This window comes from Echinops telfairi, unplaced genomic scaffold (assembly GCF_000313985.2).
Source record: "Echinops telfairi isolate 266 unplaced genomic scaffold, ASM31398v2 ScPeMD7_7469;HRSCAF=8507_0, whole genome shotgun sequence".
Classification (NCBI taxonomy): Eukaryota; Metazoa; Chordata; class Mammalia; order Afrosoricida; family Tenrecidae; genus Echinops; species Echinops telfairi.
In genome coordinates this window covers 25410774-25423945 of record NW_022111372.1, presented here as the reverse complement: position 1 = coordinate 25423945, position 13172 = coordinate 25410774, and the positions used below count along the sequence as shown (strand labels likewise).

General features: G+C 50.0%; 1 protein-coding gene across 5 annotated transcripts in view; it reads right to left on the bottom strand.

Moving 5' to 3' along the window:
- Nucleotides 1-11017: 11017 nt before the first annotated feature.
- The window catches only part of ITSN1 (intersectin 1), a 237667-nt gene continuing 235512 nt past the window's right edge, over nt 11018-13172 (bottom strand). For all 5 annotated transcript variants that reach the window (XM_045284834.1, XM_004696955.4, XM_045284836.1 and 2 more), the window contains one exon: nt 11018-13030. In XM_045284834.1, the coding sequence (XP_045140769.1) occupies nt 12882-13030 (149 nt within the window). In that variant the 3' untranslated portion in view covers nt 11018-12881. The remainder of the gene's footprint in view (nt 13031-13172) is intronic.

Genomic DNA, 13172 nt, shown 5'->3' with positions numbered 1-13172 from the left:
ATTAATTGGGATGTTTTCACAACAGTGTAATCCTTAAAATTTAAGTTGTGGAAGAAAATAGACTGTCTTTAAAAGAAGGCAATCAAACAAAATGTGAGATAGCTTATGTAAGTTCTAGAATTGAATAATGCCTGGGATATAGGAAGCTCTTGATACATATTAGCTATTATTAGAGGGTAATTGCAAAACGTGCACACATAGAAAATTATGCTGGAAGGACAAGAATCAAAATGTTAACAATGATCTTTGTTAAGAATTATCTTTGCGGGAGAAGAGCTTCCTTACGTGATTTTATTTTCCTTTGTAAATCTCTATCTTTGCCAGATTTTCTGCATTAAGAAGCATTTCTTCTGTAATTGTAAGAAAGGCAGTAAATATCCTAGGTTAAAATGTTGCTATGAGAAAACTGGCTACTGAATTTGGCAAAATAAACGTTATTCACTATGCTTTATACCAGTGGTTCTCAGGGGCTGGGGTGTGCTTATCAAATGAGAGAACTGTCACTTGGGGGAGTATTTTTTTTTTTAATAATTTATTTCTAAATCTTCAAATAACAACTAAAATGAGAGCATTACGATTTTTGTGTTTAGACCAATAATGAGAGTAGCAATACCAGGAGGCTAAGGGTTAGGTGGGGAGAGAAAAGGGGAACCGATCACAATGATCGACATATAACCCCCTCCCAGGGGGACAGACAACAGAAAAGTGGATGAAGGGAGACACTGTAAGACATGAAAAAAATACGAATTTATAAATTACCAAGGGTTCGTGAGAGAGGGAGGTGGGGGAGGGGGAAATGAGCTGATACCAAGAGCTCAAGTAGAAAGACAATGTTTTGAAAATGATGATGGCAACATATGTACAAATGTGCTTGACACAATGGATGGATTGTGATAAGAACTCTAAGAGCCCCCAATTAAATGGCTGGGGTTTTTTGTTTGTTTGTTTTAAGATTTCTGCGTTTATCAAAAGTAGAGTCTATTTGTTTCATTTTTGTTTTTAAGGCAAAGATACACTACTGGAGGATCACATTTTTAAAAACATGCAATAGCAATTCAACTGGGCTCCAATCCAACCCCAGAATTTAAAGGACTTGTTATATTCAGATAAATCAATACTGAAACAGGAAGGAATTCTCTTAAAACCAGCACAAAGAAAATGTATCAATACAATCAAACCAGGATAACAAAATTCAGCAGAGTCTGCTAACAGCACCAGAGTTCAAAGTCACGGCTCAGTTGAAATTCCAGGTGCTTGTTAGAACCTCTGTGGAAAGGCCGGGAACCCTTCTGAAGAACGTCTTTTGAAGGCAATTTTAGTTTTCTCTCTCCTCCCTTCTGCGCTGAGGGGGGTTTCGAACGTTTGTGGGGAGAATGGAACGAGAAGATAATTGAACATAAACTTTCTCATATTCTCAGAAATGCTCTGTACAGAAAAATCAATTTCTACTCAGTGCTAACAATTGTCTAAAGAAATGAGAGTTTCAGTGTTCCATGTTTGCCCTTTTAAAAATTTTTCACTTTCCCCTAACTTGTATACTACAATCTTGGGGGTTGGGGGAGGGGGAGGGGAGGAACCACACAGGAAGTAATGCCCTTTGCGAGGTTATCCATTTCCTGTCTGCTCAGGAAAAGAGCAGAAAGAACCCAAGTAATCCACAGTAACAGGCTTGGTTTTTGTCATTTTATTCATGAACTATGTTAATTTAAACCATACAGGTCAAAATGACCGACGAGTGGTTTTGAAGAGATTGTTCATTTCAGGTTCAAGATACACAGGAAGAGCAATTTGTACTGATTTGCTACTGGTTTAATTGGGGGGAAGGGGGAGTTGGGGGGGATTCTCAGTTACCATCACCTGAACCAGTAAAATGTAACAGTTCACACATAATAAGGTGCCAAAGAAACACACAAACAGCAAAACTAACCTCGGCATCTTTTTTTTAAGACCTAATATTTTTACCCTGCTTTATCAAGCCTTAGACGAATACATAATTCTACAATTTATAATAATGCCTAATAAGTTTTAGAACTCCATTCACATTACATACCAGACAATATCGTATCCCTTTCATAAAGAGTGAAACAGTACCATTATTTGGCAACAGAAGTATATTACAATCAACAGAACATCCAGCAAGGGGGCGTCTTGTCTGGCCCCCACCCCCCCACCCCAGGCAGGACTGAGGGAGCAATGTGCCACCAACACTGTGACCAACCTGTCACCGGAAGTGCAGGGTTCTCATGGCGGGTTGATTACATTCCTTTTCCAATAGATGAGGCTCAGTGGGGTGGGTGGCTCGCAAGTGCTTCTGGGTAGGCGGTCCGGCTTTCCCTGGCCTCAGAGGTTTGGGAATAACCAGAGCCGCCGGGAGGCAGTGGACTGACCAGCCAAAGGTGAGGGAGGGAAACCTTGATTCCAAGAAATGGAAACGCAGCATTCTCAGGAAGATGGGCCAGGACCTGTTCGAGTGTGCCACTTCCCTTCGCTGACCCAGGATGACCTTCCCACTTACAGGGTCTCTAAACTGCTCTACCTTTGAGAATGAAATGGAAATCGCCGCTTCCGGCCACTCCTGCAACCCTGAAAGTCCCTCGGACGCTACCCATTTCCAGCCTGTCACCACAGGGGCCTGGGCCTTGATGGCTGGTTGGCAGCATGAGGGATCACAGCTGGGGTGAACGAAAGGTTAAAAGGCAAAGCTGCACAGCCCCTCGTACATGCACGAACCCTAAACTGTCAGTCGACCGGGACCACCAAGTAGTGCCTCCTAGAACTCTCTGGTGCTCCAGCGGAGCCAGCCCGATTCCTCTGCCTTCTACCAGAATCCCCGCGAGCCTCTGGGGCATCTGGATCTGGAACCAGCTCCCCCTGACTCTTCCTGAAGCGCACACCACCTGACACAACCACTCAGCAGAACGCGCCGTTCAACTCTGCCTGTCACGCAATGCCAAGGACTCAGAGGCCAGGGTCATGGCGGCAGGGTTCTTTTTCTCTATCGCAGTACTAGTCACTTAGTCCAGTTACATACATTGTATTCTCTGCAGGGGGGAAACAAAACAAAACAATGTCTTTGCATTTCTAACATGTGGGACTTGAATCTTCTTTTTTAATATAATAGCTAGGTGGAAACTCAAGTAATCTGATTAAGTATTTTCTACTCCTGGCATAGGCTTTTAAATTTTCTTTCTATAATTTTATGCACTTAGATTCCTAAAATACTCTCATATGCATACAGAAAAATAGTCTCTCAACGACAAATCACATTTTACAGTAACAAGTTAAATATTTTGACGACAGAATCTATGTTAGCTTATGCAACATCAAACACTGGCAGCATGGCCTGTGGTATACCATAGATACAATCCATCCTGGGCACGCATGGGGCAGACCGCAGGAGATTCCTCGCAGATCACTGAAAGAGCATGACCCTTCATGCAGTGGAGTGGAGTTTGCATTTTTCTTAGCTAGAAACAGTTTAAAATGCAGATAGCCCAAAGCTGGCAGCTGCTTATCACACACAGGACATCTTTGATGCGGATTTCTCACCTGTATACATGTATTTACACATAGGCTGGCCTCCTATACACGTGAGGGTACAAAGCTGGTGGAGCTAAGGCAGTACAACATGAATCCTGATTGCCAACACCTCCACCTGTGCACGACACCAGGGAGGGAGCGTGGGTGTCCGGTTGCTGGGTTACGGCTGGTAATGCTGCCCGAGGCTGCCTTCACAGTTCAAAGATTCTGATTGGGGCTGCTCACAATGTATACTTTCAATGCATAGCTGAGCATCAACATCACTACCAAAGAACTTGCGGGAACATCTACTTTCTGACACAGCAAGTATGTAGCAGATGACATTCGATGGATGTTGACTAAAAAGGTTCATTCATTGAAACGAAAGCGGACACATTATTAATTAAATGCCCTTTGAAAGCATTGTGGGACTTTGGGGAGTAAGGAAGGTGGCGTGATACGCAGAAACAAACCGATCTTTTGCCCTTTGGTTTAAGGTGACTCGGCCAAATCCATGTGGGCAAATTTGCAATGTCGGTTCCATCTTCTATCAGGATTTCTACCTTGCCAGCATGATGATCCCAGGCCAACTCAGGAAACACAGGAAGAATTATTGCTTTGTGTGTGGAGATATGGAACCAGTGTGCAAAACGCGAGCGGAATTGCAAACGTTTGGAAGCAGCCAGACAGCGGAAGTCAACATGTGTGCAAAAGAGGCAACCACACGCACAGGAAAGAGAATGACGCCCACAGTCATTCACTGATAGGGGCCCGCACTCACCCTGGGGAGTCGCCCCCTCTTCTGCCATCGCCCACAACCCTTGGAAGCCACGGAGGGGAACTTCTGACAAAGTCCTGCTGCTTCTCAGAGGCAGGCGCCCACCCAGCACCTGTGGATCATTTGTGCTTTTATGGAACAAAATAGGAAATGAGTTAGTTAATTGTGCCAACCTGGCCAATAATCACATGTGCGGCTAATTGAAAGGCGGAGGGATAAATGGATGGTGAGCCTCGCCTTTCTAGTTCTCAGGTCTCTTGTTTGTGATGGTCGCACCAGGGTGCAGCTGCCTTAGCAGTTCCCTGCTTCAACTTGCAAGATTGACTTCCTACAAGACATCCCCTAGGAGAAGCCACACAAACCTATCCCGATGCAGCCCTGGGTGCTGGAGCAGCCGTGTGGAGACCCCTGCTAGTGCTGAGATGCTTATTCGTTCACTGACTCAGTTTTCCTCCTGCAGTCGGCATCATTGCCTCTGTTTTGTGAGGTGGAGGGCTTTGTGGACTGGTGTTGGGTTAATGGGTTAATGTTGGACTTGTGGGCTTGGGCAGCATTGGGTTGGGATGTTTTCGTGATGCACATTTCCTTTACACAAAACTCTCTCTTATACATGAGTTGCTGTGGATTTGTTTCTCTGAAGTACCCAGACTAATACAGGAAACAAAAACTGATGTTTTGAAAGGCCTCCAAGCCCAATACTCTACAGAGGGCGAGGTGGGGGGGGGGGTCAGTTTCAAAGTTAAGAAGCCTAAACTTAAGCCTCATGTGACCAGGGCCAGCTTCATGGGTGTGGCGACCTGGCAGTGCCCCAAGTGCTCACACACACCTGTGCACCTTGAACGCTCCGGTGTCACCAATGTGAAATGCTTGTCATTTTGAACAAGGGGCCCCACAGTTTCATTTTACACTCAGCCCCACAAATCATGTAGTGGGCCCTGAGCATGACTGTTTATGGGGCGGGGTGGCTTCCAAAAGTCCCTGGATCTAGATCCACGGAAAGGACTGAACTACAGAACTGCATGGGAAGGGAAGGGATGTATTGGAATGAGTAACATGCCAACAAAAATATGATTTGAGGGGGAAAAGTTCGTGGGAAAGTTCCATTCATTTTGAGTTCCATTTTTTCCGCGAGTTTACACACACACACCACACCACCCTCCATGAGTTTACACACACACACCACCCTCCATGAGTTTACACACACACACACACACACACACACACACACACACACACACCACCACCACCACCCCTACAACGAGCTGCCACCTCCACCAGCAGTTCTTCCTGTGACTTACTACAATTGAGTTGAAGCCGCCCCAGGGTGGCACTGCCCCAGTGGGTTTCCCAGACTTAACTCTTTGCGGGGTAGAAAGCCTCCTCTTTCTCCCTGGAGCGCCTAGTGGATTTAAACTGCTGACCGTACGGTTACCAAGAAATTCCTGGTGTCCACGACTCCACACAGGGGCTGTTATCTAAGCCAAGGGGAGCTGCAGTAGAACCCGGGGTGCGGGTGTGGGGCTTCCTGTGGGCTGACCCCGCTATGAGGTCACCCTAGCAGGGTCCTCTCGAGGACGCGCATCTCCTTCAGCAGGATGCTGCGTCTCAAAGACTCACTACTGTCCGAGGAGTGTCGCGTTCGAATCCCAGGCCAGCCGCTACCCTCCCTGTCTGCCAGCTGGCCCGCACAGAGGGTTCAGTCAGCCCAACCTACAGTTCTGGTTTGGGGTGACGGTTTTCCTGCCCATCCCTCTCCACCACTCACACTGCCAGCAAGTCCATTCTGTGGTTCACCCACCATGCTGTGTCTTGAAGTGAGAGATGGACAAAATCCACGCGTGTCAGCGGGAAGAGCGCCCCCGGGCGGTTATGTTGGGTAGTCATTCCGCCCAACGTTGCTTTTCTTAAGTGCCCACATCACCCCCTTTGCCCTGTCTCCCATGCTGCTTATATACAGAAACAGGAAATGTGGGGGTGAGGTGTGGGAGGAGAAACAATGGAACGTGGTTTCAGAAAGACAGCTGCACGGGCACCTTATCTCTTTAAATGATTAGAGCAGAAGTACTAAACCAGGGGACCTAGAAGAATCCAAAGCTGGCTTCCTCTAGTGCATAAAAAGAGACCCTGGTTTCAGGTTGATTTTCAGTTAGCATCGGTGAAATGCTGAGTTCACTTCAGGGCTGAATGAATAAGCCCACTTCTGAGCACTGTGTCCCTGGGTGGGCTTTGAGACATATACTAAAATAGTCACACTTTTCCTATGATATGAACAATAGAGGTTGGTATAGAAAATAGGCCAGAAACCTACTAAAACACAACTCACAACACCCCCTGGCATATAGTAAGGACAATTGTACCCTGGGATATGGTAACTACACAGTGTCAAAAAAAAATCACACTATTAAGTGGGTGTAACCTTGTTCCCCAATGCCAAAGTAAAAGGGGGGCCCCTGTTCTGTCGGCAGAGGACCGGTGTGAGCTTGCATGTAACTGATGTGATGGTTTCGAGGCAAAGGTGAAGGTTCACCAGTGCTCAATGCTGTTTATGTCCCTTAACATTTCATAGAAAAATAGGCTGTGAAAACCTCCAGGGCAGGCCTCTCGCCCCTGCCTTTCAGGTTTAGGACAGGGGTGTGGCCCAGGACGAGGACTTCCTGAATGGGCTGTGCACAATGAACCTCATAGGCGCATGACTGAGAGACAGCCCAGACAGAAACAGGCCACTGCAACACTTGGGCATCTATCTGCCTTGGTATGTTCCCGGGATAGAGAGCTTCAGGGGCGTTCTGATCTTCCTGAGGAGGAAGTTTTCCACGCTGATCAGAAATAGAGCCTCTTCTGGCTCCTAAGTAAGGTGACCAGATTTTAACATTGGTAAATTGGGACACCATTGATAAAACTCATATCCTGGCGAAATAGCCACATGGCAGCCAAAAACCATATACCTTGTCGTGCATTCTTTCCAAAAATCGGGATTTTTTGAAAACGCTGCGAGACGTGGGAAAAATTGTTTAAAAGCGGGACGTCTGGTCACCTTACCCTACAGATATAAAGTTATGAACCTGATGATACACAAAAACTAGCTAGGATCTGACACAATGCAGACTGCGGGAATGGGAGTCCTAGAATGTTCTTTTCCTCTACCTCCAAGCAACAACTACTTTCCCAGTAGAAAGGTCTAGGAATCCTCTGAAAGATGCCATGGACTTGACCAGCCAGTGACCTCCTCCCTGTCAGACCACCAAACCAAACAGTAATGAGGTTTTCTCTGTCTCTTTTGAATAACCCCAAACAAAACCAAACTCACTGCCATCTAGCCGGCGCTGATACCTGTGGGGTTCCAAGACTGTCTATGGGAGTAGAAAGCCCAGTCTTGCTCCCTTAGAGCTTCTGGTGGTCTCAAACTGCCGGCCATGTGGATGGCAGCCCAACGTGTAACCACTACTACACGAGGGCTCCTAACTAACCCCTCAACAAAGCGACATTCATTGGACTCAATCAAATATGCAAGGGCTCATGGGAAAAGATGAACAAGATGGCCAACCGAGGAGAACACGCCACCACAAGGGGAGGAGGAACAAACAGAGTCAAGTCTTCACCAAAGGCAAGCTGGCACTTGCACCCCATGGCGGTCTGACTCCTAGAGACTCCGGACAGGGAGGGAGTCCCCTGGTCTCCCAGCCTGCTCTCCCGTTAGATCAGGACTTCCTCCAGCTCCCCAGCCTGTTTCTCGGCTGTCTTTCTGCGCTGTCTGATGCTTTACGTTGTTGTTGTTGTTGTCGCTCTGGGGAAGGCCTGGGGATGCTTCAGGCGTGCTGTTCTTTTGCAGAGACGCCCAGAGGCAGTAGGTAATTACAGTATTGTTGGCCGGGGTGGTGCCCCCATTTTATTAAGCATTAAAAACCTGTTTCCATCGAGTCAACGCCAACTCACAGGGACCTCATGAGCATCAGAGTAGAACGGTCTCCATGTGGTTTTCTGTGGCTGATCTTTACAGAAATAGATCGCCAGCCTTTTCTTCTCCCGTGCCACCTGCCACCGAGAGATTCAAACCACCAAACTTAGCAGCTGAGCACAAACCATTTGTACACCCCACCCCACCCCGCCCCCATGCCCCCAGGGACCTACCAAGGATTGGTCCTGCCCTAAAAAGATCTGTGAGCACACCCCAGGTGAGGGAGGCTGATGGATCACCAGCGTGGTTCCTGGCTTTTCCTTCTAGAGTCTAGAGCCTCCCCTACCTGCTTGGGAGGCAGCCAGGGCTGTGCTAGGGCATGTTACGGTGCCTGAGATTTTCAGATCATAGGCTAGCCAATCAGTGCCCATTTGACCCCCAATCTTTCCAGAAAGGCATCTTCAGCAACGCCTTTGAATGCATGAACCAGGAACAGAGAGAAACACAAATATTTGGTCCTGCGGGCCACGCCACGGCGAAGGAGGAGGCTTACCACCCCAGCTTTGTTTCTACAGTTCTTTGTAAGAGACCCCGCAAAACATAAAACATGACTCAGGTGAGCTTAGGCAGCTAAGGAGGGCCAGCGGGGGGCCTGAGGGGAAAGCCCCTGCCAGGCATCTCAGCACTCCTGGTGCAAAGAGAGGGAAGTTTGGGTTTGACCAAGTGCCTCTTAGGTTGCCTCTGACTGCAGTGTCCGGGGCTGGTGTCTGGGGCCACCTGTTGATCTCTGCAGGACAGCACTAACACGCTGAGCAGCACGTGCCTGGCCCAGCTCTCAAACTGGTGAAGCCTGGCCAACCTCATGTCAACCTTGAGTCTGAAATGACTCTCTCAGTCCTGGGGCCCTCAGGTAAGCCACACGTGGTCAACTCAAACCCACCAGCCTCTGGGGGGAGGGGACCAGGGGGGAGAAAGATGAGGCTGTCTGCTCCTTTAAAGACTTACAGTCTCAGAAGCTCTAGGCAGGGCTGTTGTGAGTAGGAACCAGCTTGATGGCAGTGGGCTTGGATTTGGGGGTTAGTATCCCAGAAAGGAGCCCCGGTGGTGCAGAGGGTTAAGCGCTCAGCTGCCAACCAGAGGCTCCTTAAAAGACAGCCCCGGTGACCTGCCTCTGTACAGATCAAAGCCACTGGCAGCCCCAGGGGGCAGTGCCACACGGCAGCCCATAGGGCCACCAGGACTTGGAGTCAACTCTAAGGCACCCAGCAGGTGGCTGCCATCGAGCGCTCAGCTCACCCCCCCAGAAGACACAGGGTCTAAGACACAGGAGGGGCAGAATCAGTCAAATCAAAACCTATCTGCTATTTCCAGTGACTGTTCTCAAAGTTATCACACCCCCAATAATCTTTCCTCTCTTCTGCATTGACAAGGCCCAACCAAACAGGTGGTAGACATAGGGAGGGCTTTTCTCCTTATAAAAGGTGTCAGCAAATACCGTCCACGAGCTTCCCCATTCACGTAAAACCAGAAAGAGCCTGGTCCATTCCACGCTGATCTCCAGCCCTGACGGACCCTCAGGTATCCCTGCTCCATGCTTGCCCAGGGAAGTTCCTGCTGAGCCTTAGAAAGCACCCAATTTCCCTGACTCCGCTCCTATCCCCCCTCCCCTCCTCCACCCCCAGAGGATAACTGGGGTTCCGGTACCAGGTCCCTGAGACAAGACATACAATGAGGGGTTAATTAACTCAGAGCTACTCAACCAGATAGAGCAGGTTACCTTCCTAAACTGAGATCATGTTTCCGGCTGTTCATAAAGCACAGAAAAATAATTGCTCACCCCCACAGCTTTCTCTTCTACCATCACCTGTCAACCATGGCCTGGCCTCCACTTCCCAGACGCCCCTAGTAACCCCAACCCAGAAAGGTCCCTCTGCCTGAGTCAGGCCAGCCTCCATCGAAGGGAGCTACTTCTTCCAGGCCCAGGTGGTCCCAGTGAGCTTGACCCTGGGAGATGATGCTGTCCACCTGCGAGGGGTGTTTCTGAGGGGGTGGGGTATAGATCGTCCCTGAAGGAGAGCTGGTCTATGAAGAAGGCCCAGCCGGAGGACCCTGTCCCCTCAGAGTGCCCAGGACGATTCCCAGGGTCTGCAGCGGGGTCAGAGCAGGGGCAGGGATGCCCCTTCTTGAGCTAGTCAGTGAGTGTGGGGAGGAATGAGGGGAGCGCTGAGTATGTGGGGGGCTGGGGTCCTAACGCCAGGAGGCAGAGGCCTCGTGACATCTTGGTGCTAGGACATTTCACTGGTAGGAGGCTTGTCCCATGTAGTCAAGGACAAATAGAGGTCAATGGGTCCAAGGCTCTATGCATTAATCACATTTCCTCTACCCCACCCACACGATTCATGAATCACCGCTGGACTAGAGGGCCAACTAACTCAGCCCTACCTGCGGTCAGCCCCACTGCAAATTACGCCAGCACTCCCCACTCGGCACAAGAGATCCATCCCTAAGATGCTCAGTATCGTCCACTGGAGGAAAGACCGACGGTTTGCTCCTCTCCGGCTACATTCATTCGGATCGTGGGCGTCTGTGGCCACGGTGCCCTACCTTCATGCTCAGTGACACCCCACAAGCCAGGAAATCCAAGGAAGAGCAGAGAGAACAGAAAGACAGGGGTGGGGGGCACGGCGAGCCAGCACCTCCCCATTTACACATCTTCACTCTCTCCCCACCCCCACCGTTCCCCGCCTAACGCAGTGCCCTCTCCTTTATAAACACACTGGGCACGCTGGGCTGCTCATGGGAAACAGGAAAGCAGGAAGGGTATGTCTACATGTAGTTTAATCCCAAATCATTTAAACAGCTTTAAAAAAAATGGACAATTTGTGGATTTGTGACCAGGTTTGCAGCTGAGAAGTGGAGAGTGGCCGCCTGATGGGGGGCGTGGTCAGGAACCTATCCACGGAAGGGGTCTAACTAAAGGGTCCCTCTCCTTGTCTCCAAAAATACTTAAGTGTATGGTCCTTGATACAAAACTCTATGCTACCTTCAATAAATAAATAATAAAGTGTTTCTCAAAAGTATGAAATGTAAACTTGGCTGTCCCTCCAGCATGCGCTTTTAAAAATTGCTCAAAACGTGACGGGCTCGCTCACAGGGGACTCAGAGCAATTGGCATTCTGTTCCTGGAGGTGGGAGGCGGGGGGTTGGAGGGCTCTGCCACCATGCCGGCACGACCCCTGTAAAGCACTTCTATCACCTGAATGAATGGCTAAGGACCTACCATCACAGAGAACATGACGGAGCACGGAAAACGACCCTGGAAACAAGGGCACATGCAGAGAACATTTCAGGGACACGAGCTGGGACAGTGAGGACATCACCATGGGAACAAAACACAGCCCACTGTTCATGAGCGCGTCAAGTCATTGTCTGAGTATCAGCCTCTCTCCTGGCATCTGAGGGGAGGAGAGCCCAGACCTCAACCCAAACAGCCTGGCCCGTGGGCAGACCCCTGTCTCTGACGCGTGGGTGCGTGAAGAGGAACGAGGCCGTCTGGGGTCCTCCTCTCCAGACTACAGAGCTCCTAAGGTCTCTGCCGCCCTACAGAAGGAACCTCCTGCTCATCTTCCCACCTCCAGAAGGGCTTGCCAGGCCTTCTCCTTTCCACACCTGGGAGGAGCTGCCTGGATCAAGCGCAGGCCTTTCTGGAAGCGCTCCAGACTCGCGTTTCTCCTGGCAGTCGGGATCTGGTCCTCCCAAGCACACAGCGGGCTCCCCGCTGGTTACCCACAAAGGCTCTAACCAGGGAACATCACCGGGCCCAGGCTGAGAGAGGATGTTTCAGCATGATTGGCAGCCATGACCCCTGGGTTTGTAAACGAGGAGCCTTCCTGGTGGCTTACCCCGGGCTAACCCCGCAGAGCAGAGCTTGGTAGATAATGTGCTTCCTCGGTCCTCGGCCTTCGTTGTCTTCCAGGCATGCTGGGGGTCTGGACTGTGTCACCCACTCGTGTCCCAGTGCGCGCCCACTGGCATCTGTTCCTACAAAGCCCAGAGGCGAGTGGACTGGCTCTCCTCTCAGCGCTCACCTGCTGGGATTTTCCTTGGACCAAATCTTCCAAGGGCTGGCTTGGTGCCTGATCAGGAGGCTATCGCACCAAGCTGTCAGCCCCAGGGCAGCATTTCAGATAAGGCCCCACAGAGCCTTTGGAGGGTAGGGGGTGAGTGGGGCATGGGGTGGGGTGGACCTGAAGCAATGTCAGGGCTATCATGATTGGTTATTCAACACACCAAGGAGCCGACACGGGTCGGGTAGAGGTAAGAAACTGGACCGTGACATGAGGGCTCCAAACACAGGCATTGCATTTATCAATATTTACAACGGCCAGACCGATGCCTCCAGGCTGGTGCTGGGCTAGCTTCCCACCTAAACCTAATGGGGGCTATGGGAGATCAGAGACCCTACAACCCGTGGGAAAGCAGAGTGGTTTGGGGGTTTTGGGGGGAGAGGGGATGGAAAACCATTTGTGGGGGAAAGATTGTCGAGAACTATTCCTAGAAGCCTGGCGGTCCCGTCTTCGAGGCGCCGTCACCCTGCGGCTGAACACCAGCCAGTAGTTTCTGGGGAAAGAAACACGATTTCCAGACAGCACCCGCTGTCTGCAGCCGGAACTCCCCCGAGGCCCACCCTCAGGGCTCATCAAACAGCTGCAGGTCCAGGCGGACCACAATCTCCCCTGTGGGCACCTCGTGAAGCAGGAGACACTTGGTAACCGGACCCTTAGAGCCCTGGTCTTTCTTGATGTCAGCCACGCGGATCTCTGTCCGACCCAGGAAATCTGGAACGAAAACAAACAAGGCCCCCATCAGACGGATTGCCTTTGACTCCACTGCGTGAGCTAGGCCTGTTGGGGATCTCCCAAGGGAGTGGGTCCCTTCCCCTTCTTCCAGAAAGGACTTTACTTGGTTTACAAGGAATCA